The 13,921-nt window shown below is 37.9% G+C and overlaps 1 protein-coding gene across 2 annotated transcripts in view; it reads right to left on the reverse strand.

Annotated features, from left to right (window-relative positions):
• CCDC7 (coiled-coil domain containing 7) overlaps positions 1-13,921 on the reverse strand; it is a 438,580-nt gene that overhangs the window by 382,007 nt on the left and 42,652 nt on the right. For both annotated transcript variants that reach the window (XM_033208742.1, XM_033208741.1), the window contains exon 10: positions 10,690-10,765. In XM_033208742.1, the coding sequence (XP_033064633.1) occupies positions 10,690-10,765 (76 nt within the window). The remainder of the gene's footprint in view (positions 1-10,689; positions 10,766-13,921) is intronic.

A 13,921-nucleotide genomic window follows, 5' to 3' on the forward strand; every position in this document is an offset into this window, starting at 1 on the left:
TGGAAAAATTCACAAATATGTAGAAATTAACACACTCCTAAACAAATGACGAGTCAAAAAAGAAATCCAAAGGGAAATCAGAAAGTATCTTGAGACAAACCAAAATGGAAATACAACATACTAAAACTCATGAAATGCAGCAAAAGCAGTTCTAAGTGGGAAGTGTATTGCAATAGATGTCTACTTAAAAAAAAAAATGATCTCAAATAAATAACCAAATGTGATACATCAAAGAACTAGAAAAATAACAAATTAAGCCAATAGCTAATAGAATGAAGAAAATTACAAAGAGCAGAAATAAATAATAGAGACTAGAAAAACAATAGAAAAGGATAACAAAACTAAAAGTTTTCTGAAAAGATAAAATCAGCAAATCTTTAGCTGGACTAAGAAAAAAGAGAGAGAAGGCCCAAATAACCTCAGTAAAGAAAAATGAGACATTACAACTGATACCATAGAAATTAAAAAAAAGATAAAAGAAACTACCACAAAAAAAATTACATTCTAACAAACTGAACAACCTAGAAGAAAATGAGTTAACAACCTAGCAAGACTGAAGAAATAAAAAAGCTGAAAAGACCAATAATCACCAAGAAGAGTCAATAAATAATAAAAAAAAAAAAGTCCTATCAAAGAAATGCCCAAGACTTCCCGGCTTCATGGCTGAATTCTACCAAATATTTAAAGAAGAACTAATATAATCCTTCCCAAACTCTTCCAAAATCTTGAAGAGGAATAAGTACTTCCAAACTATTTTACAAGTCATCATCAATCATCCTGATAACAAAGTCAGACATGGACATCACAAGAAAAGAAAATTACAGGCCAATATCCCTGATGAATATAGATGTAAAAATCTTCAACACAATACTAGCAAAACAAATTTATCAGTAGATTAAAGGGATCATTCACTATGATCAAGTGGAATTTATCCCTAGAGTACAAGGATGAATTAGCAAATCAATAAATGTTGTGCATATATTAGCAGAATAAAAGATAAAACCATATGATCATCTCATAAGATGCAGAAAAAGCATTTGACAAAATTCAACATCCTTTCATAATAAGACCCATCAATAAATAGGTATAGAAGGAATGTACCTTAATATAATAAAATCCATATATCAGAACCCCATAGCTAACATTATTATACTCAACAGTGAAAAGTTTAAAGCTTTTCCTGTAAGATCAAAAACAAGGATACCCATTCTCACCAATTCTATTCAACATAGTACTAGAAGTCCATGCCAGGGCAATTAGTCAAGAAAAACAAATAAAATGCATCAAAATAGAAAAAGAATAAGTAAAATCATATTTGTTTCCAGATGATATACTCTCCTATATAGAAAACTCTAAAGATGCCCCCCAAAACTTGCAGAACAAATGAATCCAACAAAGTGGCTGGATACAAAAACCAATATACAAAAATCAGTTGTGTTTCTATAAATTAACAACAAACTATCTAAAAAAGAAATCAAGAAAACAAACCCATTTATAATAGCATAAAAAGAAATAAAATACTTGGGAATACACTTAATCAAAGAAGTGAAAGATCTGTTACACTGAAAACTGTAAGACTTGTTGAAATAAATTGAAGAACACACAAAGAATTGAAAATACATCCCATATTCATGAGTTGAAACAATATTGTTAAAATGTTCATGCTACCCAAAATAACCTACAGGTTCAATGTAATCCCTAAGAAAATTTCAATGACATTTTTCACAGAAATAAAAATAGATCCTAAAATTCATATGGGAACATAAAAGATCCTGAGTAGCCAAAGCAATCACGAGCAAAAAGAACAAAGGTAGAGGCATCACACTATCTCAAAATCTACTACACAAAGCTATAGTAATCAAAACTGCATGACCCTAGCATCAAAACAGATATAGCCAAAAAGATGGCCGAATAGGAACAGCTCCAGTCTGCAGCTCCCAGTAAGACTGACACAGAAGGCGGATGATTCCTGCATTTCCAACTGAGGTACCCAGTACATCTCACTGGGACTGGTTGTACAGTGGGTGCAGCCCACGGAGGATAAGCCAAAGCAGGGTGGGATGTCACTTCACCTGGAAAGTGCAAGGGGTCAAGAGATTTCCCTTCCCTAGCCAAGGGAAGCTGTGAGAGACTCTACTGGGAGAAATGGTGCATTCTGGCCCAGACCATGCGCTTTTCCCATGGTCTCTGCCACCGGCAGACCAGGATATTCTCTTGGTGCCTGGCTGAGCAGGTCCCAACCTCATGGAGGCCAGCAAGCTAAGATCCACTGGCTTGAAATTCTCTCTGCTAGCACAGCAGTCTGAGGTCAACCTGGGACACTCGAGCTTGGTAAAGGGAGGGGCATCCGCCATTGCTGAGGCTTGAGTAGGTGGGTTTTTTTTTTTTTTTTTTTTTTGAGACGGAGTCTCGCTCTGTCGCCCAGGCTAGAGTGCAGTGGCCGGATCTCAGCTGACTGCAAGCTCCGCCTCCCGGGTTTATGCCATTCTCCTGTCTCAGCCTCCCCAGTAGCTGGGACTACAGGCGCCCACCACCTCGCCTGGCTAGTTTTTTTTGTATTTCTTAGTACAGACGGGGTTTCACCGTGTTAGCCAGGATGGTCTCGATCTCCTGACCTCGTGATCCGCCCGTCTCAGCCTCCCAAAGTGCTGGGATTACAGGCTTGAGAGTAGGTGGTTTTACCTTACACTGTAAACAAAGCCCCAGGAAGTTCAAACTGGGTGGAGTCTACCACAGCTCCCTGGGACATAGCACCTGGGGGAAGGGGAGGCTTTGGGCGCAGCTTCAGCAGACTTAAACATCCCTGCCTGACAGCTCCGAAGAGAGCAGCAATTCTCCCAGCAAAGTGTTCAAGATCTGATAATGGACAGACTGCCTTCTCAAGTGGGTCCCTGACCATCCATGTATCCAGACTGAGAGATACCTCCCAGTAGGGGCTGACAGACACCTCATAGAGGAGAGCTCTGGTTGGCATCTGGCTGGTGCCCCTTTGGGATAAAGCTTCCAGAGGCAGGAACAGGCAGCAATCTTTGTTCTACAGTCTCCGCTGGTAATACCCAGGCAAACAGGGTTTGGAGTGGACCTCCAGCAAACTCCAGCAGACCTGCAGCAGAGGGGCCTGTTAGAAGGAACACTGACAAACAGAAAGGAATACTATCAACATCACCAACATCAAAGACCAAAGATATATAAATCCACGAAGATGGGGAGAAACCAGTGCAAAAAGGCTGAAAATTCCAAAAACCAGAACACCTCTTCTCCTCCAAAGGATCACAACTCCTCGACAGCAAGGGAACAAAACTGGATGGAGAATCAGTTTGACGAATTGACAGAAGTATGCTTCAGAAGATGGGTAATAACAAACTCCTGTGAGCTAACGGAGCATGTTCTAACCCAATGCCAGGAAGCTAAGAACCTTGAAAAAAGGTTACAGGAATTGCTCACTAGAATACCCAGTTTAGAGAAGAACATAAATGACCTGATGGAGCTGAAAAACACAGCACGAGAACTTTGTGAAGCATACACAAGTATCAATAGCCGAACTGATCAAGCGGAAGAAAGGATATCAGAGACTGAAGATCAATTCAATGAAATAAAGTGAGAAGACAAGATGAGACAAAATACGAGTGAAAAGAAACAAACAAAACCTCCAAGAAATATGAGACTATGTAAAAAGACCAAATCTACATTTGATTCGTGTACCTGAAAGTGACAGGGAGAATGGAACCAAGTTGGAAAACACTCTTCAGGATATTATGCAGGAGAACTACCCTAACCTAACAAGGCAGGCCAACATTAAAATTCAGGAAATACAGAGAACACCACAAAGATATTCCTCGAGAAGAGCAACCCCAAGACACATAATTGTCAGATTCACCAAAGTTGAAATAAAAAAAAAAAAATGTTAAGGACAGCCAGAGAGAAAGGTCGGGTTACCCACAAAGGGAAGCCCATCAGACTAACAGCAGATCTCTTGGCAGAAAATCTACAAGCCAGAAGAGAGTGGGGGCTGATATTCAACATTCTTAAAGAAAAGAATTTTCAACCCAGAATTTCATATCCAGCCAAACTAAGCTTCCTAAGCGAAGGAGAAATAAAATCCTTTACAGACAAGCAGATGCTGAGAGATTTTGTCACCACTAGGCCTGCCTTTACAAGAGCTCCTAAAGGAAGCACTAAACATGGAAAGGAACAACCAGTACCAGCCACTGCAAAAACATACCAAACTGTAAAGACCATTGATGCTATGAAGAAACTGCATCAACTAACAGGCAAAATAACCAGCTAGCATCATAATGGCAGGATGAAATTCACACATATCAATATTAACCTTAAATGTAAATGAGCTAAATGCCCCAATTAAAAGACACAGACTGGCAAATTAGACAGAGTCAAGACCCATCAGTGTGCAGGAGACCCATCTCACGTGCAAAGACACACATAGGCTCAAAATAAAGGGATGGAGGAAGATTTATAAAGCAAATGGAAAGAAAAAAAAGCAGGGGTTGTAATCCTAGTCTCTGATAAAACAGACTTTAAACCAGCAAAAATCAAAAGAGACAAAGAAGGGCATTACATAATCATAAAGGGATCAATGCAACAAGGAGAGATAACTATCCTAAATATATATGCACCCAATACAGGAGCACCCAGATTCATAAAGAAAGTCCTTAAAGACCTACAAAGAGACTTAGACTCCCACACAATAATAGTGGGAAACTTTAACACCCCGCTGTCAATATTAGACAAATCAACGAGACAGAAAATTAACAAGGATATCCAGGACTTGAACTCAGTTCTAGACCAAGCAGACTTAATAGACATCTACAGAACTCTCTACCCCAAATTGACAGAATATACATTCTTCTCAGCACCACATCGCACTTATTCTATAATTGACCACATAATTGGAAGTAAAATACTCCTCAGCAAATGCAAGAGAACAGAAATCATAACAGTCTCTCAGACCACAGTGCAATCAAATTAGAACTCAGGATTAAGAAACTCACTCAATACCACACAACTATATGGAAACTAAACAACCTACTCCTGAATGACTACTGGGTAAATAATGAAATGAAGGCAGGAATAAAGATGTTCTTTGAAACCAATGAGAATAAAGACACAACATACCAGAATCTCTGGGACACATTTAAAGCAGTGTGTAGAGGGAAATTTATAGCACTAAATGCCCACAAGAGAAAGCAGGAAAGATCTAAAATTGACACCCTAACATCACAATTAAAAGAACAAGAGAAGCAAGAGCAAGCAAATTCAAAAGCTAGCAGAAGAAAAGAAATAACTTAGACCACAGCAGAACTGAAGGAGACAGAGACACAAAAACCCTTCAAAAAATCAATGAATTCAGGAACTGATTTTTTGAAGAGATCAACAAAATTGATAGACTGCTAGCCAGATTAATAAAGAAGATAAGGGAGAAAAATCAAACAGATGCAATAAAAAATGATAAAGGATAAAAAATGATATCACCACTGATCCCACAGAAATACAAACTATCATCAGAGAATACTATAAACACCTCTACACAAATAAATTAGAAAATCTAGAAGAAATGGATAAATTCCAGGACACATACAACCTCCCAAGACTAAACCAAGAAGAAGTCAAATCCCTGAATAGACCAATTAAAAGTTCTGAAACGGAGGCAGTAATTGATAGCCTAGCAACCAAAAAATGTCCAGGACCAGACAGATTCACCACCAAATTCTACCAGAGGCACAAAGAGGAGCTGGTACCATTCCTTCTGAAACTATTCCAAACAATAGAAAAAGAGAGAATCCTCCCTAACTCATTTTATGAGGCCAGCATCTTCCTGATACCTGGCAGAGACACAACAAAAAAAAGAAAATTTTAGGCCAATATGCCTGATGAACATCGATGAAAAAATCCTCAATAAAATACTGATAAACTGAATCCAGAAGTACATCAAAAAGCTTGTCCACCACGATCAACTCGGCTTCATTCCTGGGATGCAAGGCTGGTTCAATATACACAAATCAATATATGTACTCCATCACATAAACAGAATCAATGACAAAAACCACATGATTATCTCAATGGATGCAGAAAAGACTTTCGACAAAATTCAACAGCGCTTTATGCTAAAAACGCTCAATAAATTAGGTATTGATGGAACGTATCTCAAAATAATAAGAGCCATTTATGACAAACCCACAGCCAGTCTCATACTGAATGGGCAAAAACTGGAAGCATTCCCTTTGAAAACTGGCACAAGACAAGTATGCCCTCTCTCACTACTCCTATTCAACACAGTATTGGAAGTTCTGGCCAGGGCAATCAGGCAAGAGAAAGAAATAAAGTGTATTCAATTAGGAAAAGAGGAAGTCAAATTGCCTCTTTGCAGATGACATGATTATTTAGAAAACCCCATCGTCTCAGCCCAAAATCTCCTTGAGCTGATAAGCAATTTCAGCAAAGTCTCAGGATACAAAATCAATGTGCAAAACTCACAAGCATTCCTATACACCAAGAACAGACAGAGAGCCAAATCATGAGTGAACTCCCATTCACAATTGCTACAAGGAGAATAAAATACCTAGGAATCCAACTTACAAGGGATGTGAAGAACCTCTTCAAGGAGAACTACAAACCACTGCTCAAGGAAATAAGAGAGGAAACAAACAAATTGAAAAACATTCCATGCTCATGGATAGGAAGAATCAGCATCATGAAAATGGTCATACTGCCCAAAGTAATTTATAGATTCAATGCTATCCCCATCAAGCTACTATCAACTTTCTTCACAGAATTAGAAAAAAACGACTTTAAATTTAATATGGAACCAAAAAAGAGCCTTCATAGTCAAGATAATCCTAAGCAACAAGAACAAGTCTGGAGACATCACGCTACCTGACTTCACACTATACTACAAGGCTATAGTAACCAAAACAGCATGATACTGGTACCAAAACAGAGATATAGACCAATGGAACAGAACAGGGGCCTCAGAAATAACACCACACATCTACAGCCATCTGATCTTTGACAAACCTGACAAAAACAAGCAGTGGGGAAAGGATTTCCTATTTAATAAATGGTGTTGAGAAAACTGGCTAGCCATATGCGGAAAGCTGAAACTGGATCCCTTCCTTACACCTTATGCAAAAATTAACTCAAGATGGATTAGACACTTAAACGTAACACCTAAAACCATAAAAACCCTAGAAGAAAACCTAGGCAATACCATTCAGGACATAGGCATGGGCAAAGACTTCATGACTGAAATATCAAAAGCAATGGCAACAAAAGCCAAAATTGACAAATGAGATCTAATTAAACTAAAGAGCTTCTGCACAGCAGAAGAAACTATCATTAGGGTGAACAGGTAACCTACAGAATGGGAGAAAATTTTTGCAGTCTATCCATTTTACAAAGGGCTAATATCCAGAATCTACAAAGAATTTAAACAAATTTACAAGAAAAAAACAACCCCATCAAAAAGTGGGTGAAGAATAGGAACAGACACTTCTCAAGACATTTATGCAGCCAACAAACTTATAAATATATGCTCATCATCACTGGTTATTAGAGAAACGCAAATTAAAACCACAATCAGATACCATCTCACGCCAGTTAGAATGGCAATCATTAAAGTCAGGAAACAACAGATGCTGGAGACGATATGAAGAAATAGGAACACTTTTACACTGTTGGTGGGAGTGTAAATTAGTTCAATCATTATAGAAGACAGTGTGGTGATTCCTCATTGCTAATTCTAGTTCACTGCTGGGTCACAGCAATCCTATTACTGGGTATATACTCAAAGAATTATAAATTGTTCTACTATTAAAACACATGCACACATATGTTATTGTGTCACTGTTCACAATGGCAAAGACTTGGAACCAACCCAAATGCCCATCAACGATACACTGGATAAAGAAAATGTGGCACATATACTCCATGGAATACTATGCAGCCATAAAAAAAGGATGCGATCATGTCCTTTGCAGGGACATGGATGAAGCTGGAAACCATCATTCTCAGCAAACTAGCCCAAGAACAGAAAACCAAACACCACATGTTCTCACTCATAAGTAGGAGCTGAACAATGAGAACACATGGACACAGCAATGGGAACATCACACGGGGCCTGTCATGGGGTGGGGGAGAAATACCTAATGTAGATGACAGGTTGATGGGTGCAGCAAACCACCATGGCACATGTATACCTATGTAACAAACCTGCACGTTCTGAACATGTACCCCAGAACTTAAAGTACAATTTTAAAAATGGAAAAAAAAAAAAAAAACAGACATAGCCAATGGAACAGAAGAGAGAGCCCAGAAATAAAGTCACATATATATGGTCAACTGATCTTTGACAAATGTCCAAAAACACATAATTAGGAAAAGAATGTCTCTTCAATAAATTGTGTTGGAGAGACTGCAGAAGAATGAAAATAGGTCCTTATCTTATCCCATATACAAAAATAGACCCAAAATGAATTAAAAATTTAAATGTAAAACCTGAAACTGTAAAACTACTTGAAGAAAACAGGGTGAAAACTTCTCGACATTGGTCTGGGAAAAGATTTTTTTGATATGACCCCAAAAGCACAGGTAACAAAAGCAAAAATAGACAAATGGGACTGCATCAAGTTAAATAGTTTCTGCAGAGCAAAGGAAACAATCGATGGAATGAAGATACAACCTATGTAATGGGAGAAAATATTTGCAAACCATACATCTGATAAGAGTTTAATATTCAAGATGTAAAAGGAGCTCAACTCAACTACAAGAAAACAAATAACCCCATTTAAAAATGGACAAATGGCTTGATATTTCTCAAAAAAAGACATATGAATGGTCAACAGGGTATATGAAAAAAATGTTCAACATCACTAATCATCAAGGAAAAGTAAATTTAAACCACCAGGTAATATTACCTACATCTGTTATCAAAAAAATGGCTACTATCAAAAAGAAAAAATATAAGTACTGGCAAGAATGTGGAGAAAAGGGAACTCTTAAACAACGTTAGTGAGAATGCAAATTAGTACAGCTTTATGGAAAACAGTATGGAGATTCTTCAAAAAAAATAAAAATAGAGCTACCATATGACCAAGCAATTCCACTTCTGAGTATACATCTAAAGGAAATGGGATAAATCATGTTGAGTAGATACCTATACTCCATGTTCACTGCAGTATTATGCACAATAACTACAATATGGAATCAACCTAAGTGTCCCTAAATGTAAAAATAGATAAAGATACAAATAAAGAACATGTGAAAGATATATATATAGATAGATATAGATATAGATATAGATATAGATATATATCTTATCCATCCTTAAAAAAGGAAATCCTGTCATCTGTAACAACATGGACGAAACTGAAGGGCATTATGCTAAGAAGTCAGGTACAGAAAGACAATTACTGCATGATCTCACTTACATGTAGAACTCCAAAAAGTCAAACTCAAGGAAATAGAGAACAGAATGCAGGTTACCAGAGGCTGGGGTTGGGGAAAAATGGGGAGATATTGGTCAAAGGGTACAAAATTGCAGCTAGACAAAGGGAAAGTTTCTAAGAGAGCAATTTTTAAGTGTTCACCAGAAAAAAAAGATACGTATGTGAGGATTTGGGGTCTGTTACATAGCTTGATTTAGCCATTCCACAAGACATGCACACATAAAAACATCACATTTTATACCATAAATATATATAATTTTGTCAATAAAAAATAATTTATTTTAAAAAGAAATTATATGAGTTTACAGGTGAAAAAATATTCACAGACTACATTTTGTATCATTGTAACTTTTAACTTTTTACCTATGGAAAAATACATATAACATAAAATTTACCATCTTAACTATTTTAAGTGTATAGTTCAGCAGTGTTAGGTAACTTTACACTATTTTACAACCAATCTCCAGAACTCTTCTCCTCACGTAAAACTGAAGCTTTGTGTGCATCAAACAATAACTCCCCATTTCCCCCTCCTGCACCCCCTGGCAACCATCATTCTGTCTTCTGTGTCTGTGAATTTGACACTGCTCTAGATACCTCATCCAAGAGGAATAATTGCATTTGTCTTTTTTGTGGCTGGCTTATTATACTTAGCAGAATGTCCTCAGGGTTCATCCATGTTGTAGCATGCATCAGAATTTCCTTTCTTTTTAAGACTCAATAATAATTTCATTGTATGTATATGCCACATTTTGTTTATCCATTTATTCATTGTTGCACATGTGGGTTGCTTCCATCTTTTGGTTGCTGTGAATAATGCTGCAATGAACATGGATGTACAAATATCCCTTCAACACTCTTGTTTTCAATTTTGGTGTATACATGCCCAGAAGCGGAATTGCTGAATCATATGGTAATTCTGTTTTTAATTTTTTGAGAAACCAATATACTATTTTCCCATAGCACATATTTTACATTTCATTTTACATTCTCTATGTTTATAATTTTCCATTTAAACATTATATGTACATAAAATCATAAAAATTGATATAAGAAATTCTAAATTTGTTGACAGAGGCATTATTTTCTTCTTTATGTTTTCAGTATTTCTGCAATAAATACATACTAACTTTTATCAATAAGCATATTACATATGGAAAAATACAATTTTATCTGTCTTTTTTTTAAATAGAAAAATAATAAAAATGCAAAAATAAAAAACGCTTACCTCTCCAACATATTTGCCTGGTTTTCAAATACTTTCAACATGGCATTAAATCGATTAGTCATTGAATGAGCAGTTTCTATCATTTAAAAAGCCAAAAATGTTAAAGGTTTTATAAATAGCTGAAGTTATAGCTCTATGCTAAATACAACTGCTATAGATGTGAAAGCTAAACAAACATAAAGAGTGGCTAGCAGGGCTATATGAGGCTACAGAATGCTTATGAGGAACATAGCTACCATTTTATTAAATACTTATTATGTGCAAATCATCATGTTATATTGCATTCTCTTATTCTTAAAATAATCTAAAAAATAAGATACTGTCATAATTTTCAAATAAAGAAGTTCAGGCTCAGAGAGGTTACATAACTTGATCAATACAATATATCTAGTAAAAGACAAAACTGGATTAATGTCCAATATATGTGACCTTCTTATGATATGGCATATCAGAGGGACTCTAGGATATTAAAAGAGAACTGCTTTAGTTGCTGTTGCTAAGTCAATAAGGTCTATGGGAAGGATCTAGCTAACCTACTAAGCTTTACAACTGTATCAAAGAACCCAAAAGAGAACCCAAGATGCTACTTAAAACAGAACCAACATAATAAGGATCCATAATAATCAATGAACTATTGGGGTAATACCACAAGACTCTTCAATCTTGTGACATAAAAAGTATATGACAGAAGACAGTCCCTGCACTAACTTTTCTGCTAGATAAACAAGACATGACACAAAGAAAATATTAAATAACATAGAAGCATACAACAGTTCCTAAACATTAATTATATTTTTTCTTTTTTTTTTTTTTTGAGACAGAGTCTCGCTCTGTCACCCAGGCTGAAGAACAGTGGTGCAATCTCGGCTCACTGCAAGCTCCACCTCCCAGGTTCACGCTATTCTCCTGCCTCAGCCTCCCAAGTAGCTGGGACTACAGGTGCCCACCACCACGCCCAGCTAATTTTTTTGTATTTTTAGTAGAGACGGGGTTTCACCATCTTAGCCAGGATGGTCTCAATCTCCTGACCTCATGATCAGCCCGTCTCGGCCACCCAAAGTGCTGGGATTACAGGCGTGAGCCACTGCTCCCAGCCAAAATAAAATAATATTTTAAGAGTAATCTGATCATAGCATATGAGATAATTTTAAATTCTGCCCTAAATACAGTAAAGGACTACAAGGAACATCAACTCTTATTTCAGTTACAATTTGAAAATTCAGTCCCCAGAAAGAAAAAGCCATTAGAAAACATTCCTGGGGGGAAAAAAAAGAAAAACACAGAATGACATTAGCAAGATGAGAAAGTAGGGGATAACAGTCTTCATCTCCCCCCTAAAAAAACAACCACTAGACAGCTATCCATGGATGAAAGTGGCCTTGGTAGGGCTCAAAGTCTCAAAGAAGCTGCAGCAAGATAGTAAAGCAAAAAAAAAAAGGAGAATAACCACACAGACAGGATAGCTGAGGAGATCAGCATACCAGAGACATCTGGAGACGGCAAGGAATGAGGAAGAGTGCAGGAACCACAGGTCCCACCATGGTTCCTAGTAGCCTGCTCTACAGAGAACACTGACAGCTCTCACCACTAACATAACTAATAACCACTGCCACCATTAAACCCTAGATAAGAAAAATGTTGCTCCATCCACCACCAAGAAGGAGCCACTGTTTTGCCAACCCAGGACCAGAGCCACCATGCCCCAATTCCATGGGTGACCTAGACCACAGAGTCACAATCTTTCCATATGTACCCAGGCTCCAGCACTGGCTAGAAGGCTGCATCATGCACTCCCATGCCTCAGACACCAGAGCCACCTTCACTGAGGGCTAGCCCCACCCCAGGCCCTACAGGCATGCTCAATCTGCACCAGCCTGCGCAATGAACCCTAGCTCTGCACTCCTCTATGAATCCTATGCTCCAGATATCTGAGCCACTGCCACAGTGAGCTAAGCCACAGCTCAGTCCTGGAACCACTGTTGTTCTGCATGTGTTCACACTCCAGTCCACATCTCTGAGGCTGCAGCATGCACATGTATAATATAGTCACCAGAGCCACTGGCTTTACATGCTAGCCTTGCCCAGGGCCCTGAAGTTGCAGTCTCTCAGTACACATGTGGGCTGTAACCTCAGCTCTGCTGCAACTCTTTGAGACTCTGACTGCACATGCATCAGACATCAGAGCTACCACCACAACAAGTTAGCCCACACCCAAGGCCCCAGGGCAACTGTTGCCCTCCAGGTGTGACCACATTCCAGAATGTGGCTCTGCAACCACTCAACAAGTGCCTGCATTCTAGACACCAGAACCATGAATGCAGCAGGGATACCCATATCACAGTCCTCAGAGCAGCAGTAGACTTGCACACACTAGCATCTGGACCCCAAAGCCACTGTCAATCCATACATGCCTATGCTCCCAGATCGAAGTTTCTTGACCACTCCACAGGTATCATGCATCAGACATTGGTACCACTGTCACTACAAGCACACCCACAAGCCAAATCCAGAACCAAGAGGTGTCACCTCTGCCACAACTTCCCTTTGGAAAGTAAAAGAGATCAGAAGAATTCTGTCAGGCTTTGCCACTGTTGCAGATACCTATAGCCTTGGCCACTGCACACCACTGAAATTTTTACCCACATCAACCACAGCCAAAAAAGCTACATGGACACTAAACTGCTACATCCTCACTGGATCCTGAATTGCCACATCCCACCCAGCTAGTGTACTCACAACCACCCATAGGTGAAGATCTTTTCATATAAAACTAGTCCGTAAAGTCTAGAAGCAGTGACTTCATCAATACCTGACAAAATATTCAAATACTAGTTTTAAGGAAGCTCAGTAAGTTATAAGAAAACACCGATAGACAACAAAAATCAGAAAAACAACATACTAACAAAATGAGAAGTTTAACAGAATGACGGAAATCATAAAGAAGAACCAAACAGAAATTATGATGCCGAAGAATATAATTAATAAAATTAAAATTACAAAAGATAAGTCAAAAAATATGTCAACTATATAATTCATCAAGGAGAAGAAAGAATCTGTAAACTTAAAGAAAGTTATTTGAAAATATACAGTTAGAAAAAAAGAATAAAGAATAAAAAGGAATTTTAAAGACTATTACCTATTGGAAACAATGTTCACTATTCAGGTGATGGGTACACTAAAAGCCCAGACTTCACCATGACACAATATATACATGTAAGAAATCTGAAGTTAT

Source organism: Trachypithecus francoisi, unplaced genomic scaffold, assembly GCF_009764315.1.
Source record: "Trachypithecus francoisi isolate TF-2019V2 unplaced genomic scaffold, Tfra_2.0 Lachesis_group9, whole genome shotgun sequence".
NCBI classification, from domain to species: domain Eukaryota; kingdom Metazoa; phylum Chordata; class Mammalia; order Primates; family Cercopithecidae; genus Trachypithecus; species Trachypithecus francoisi.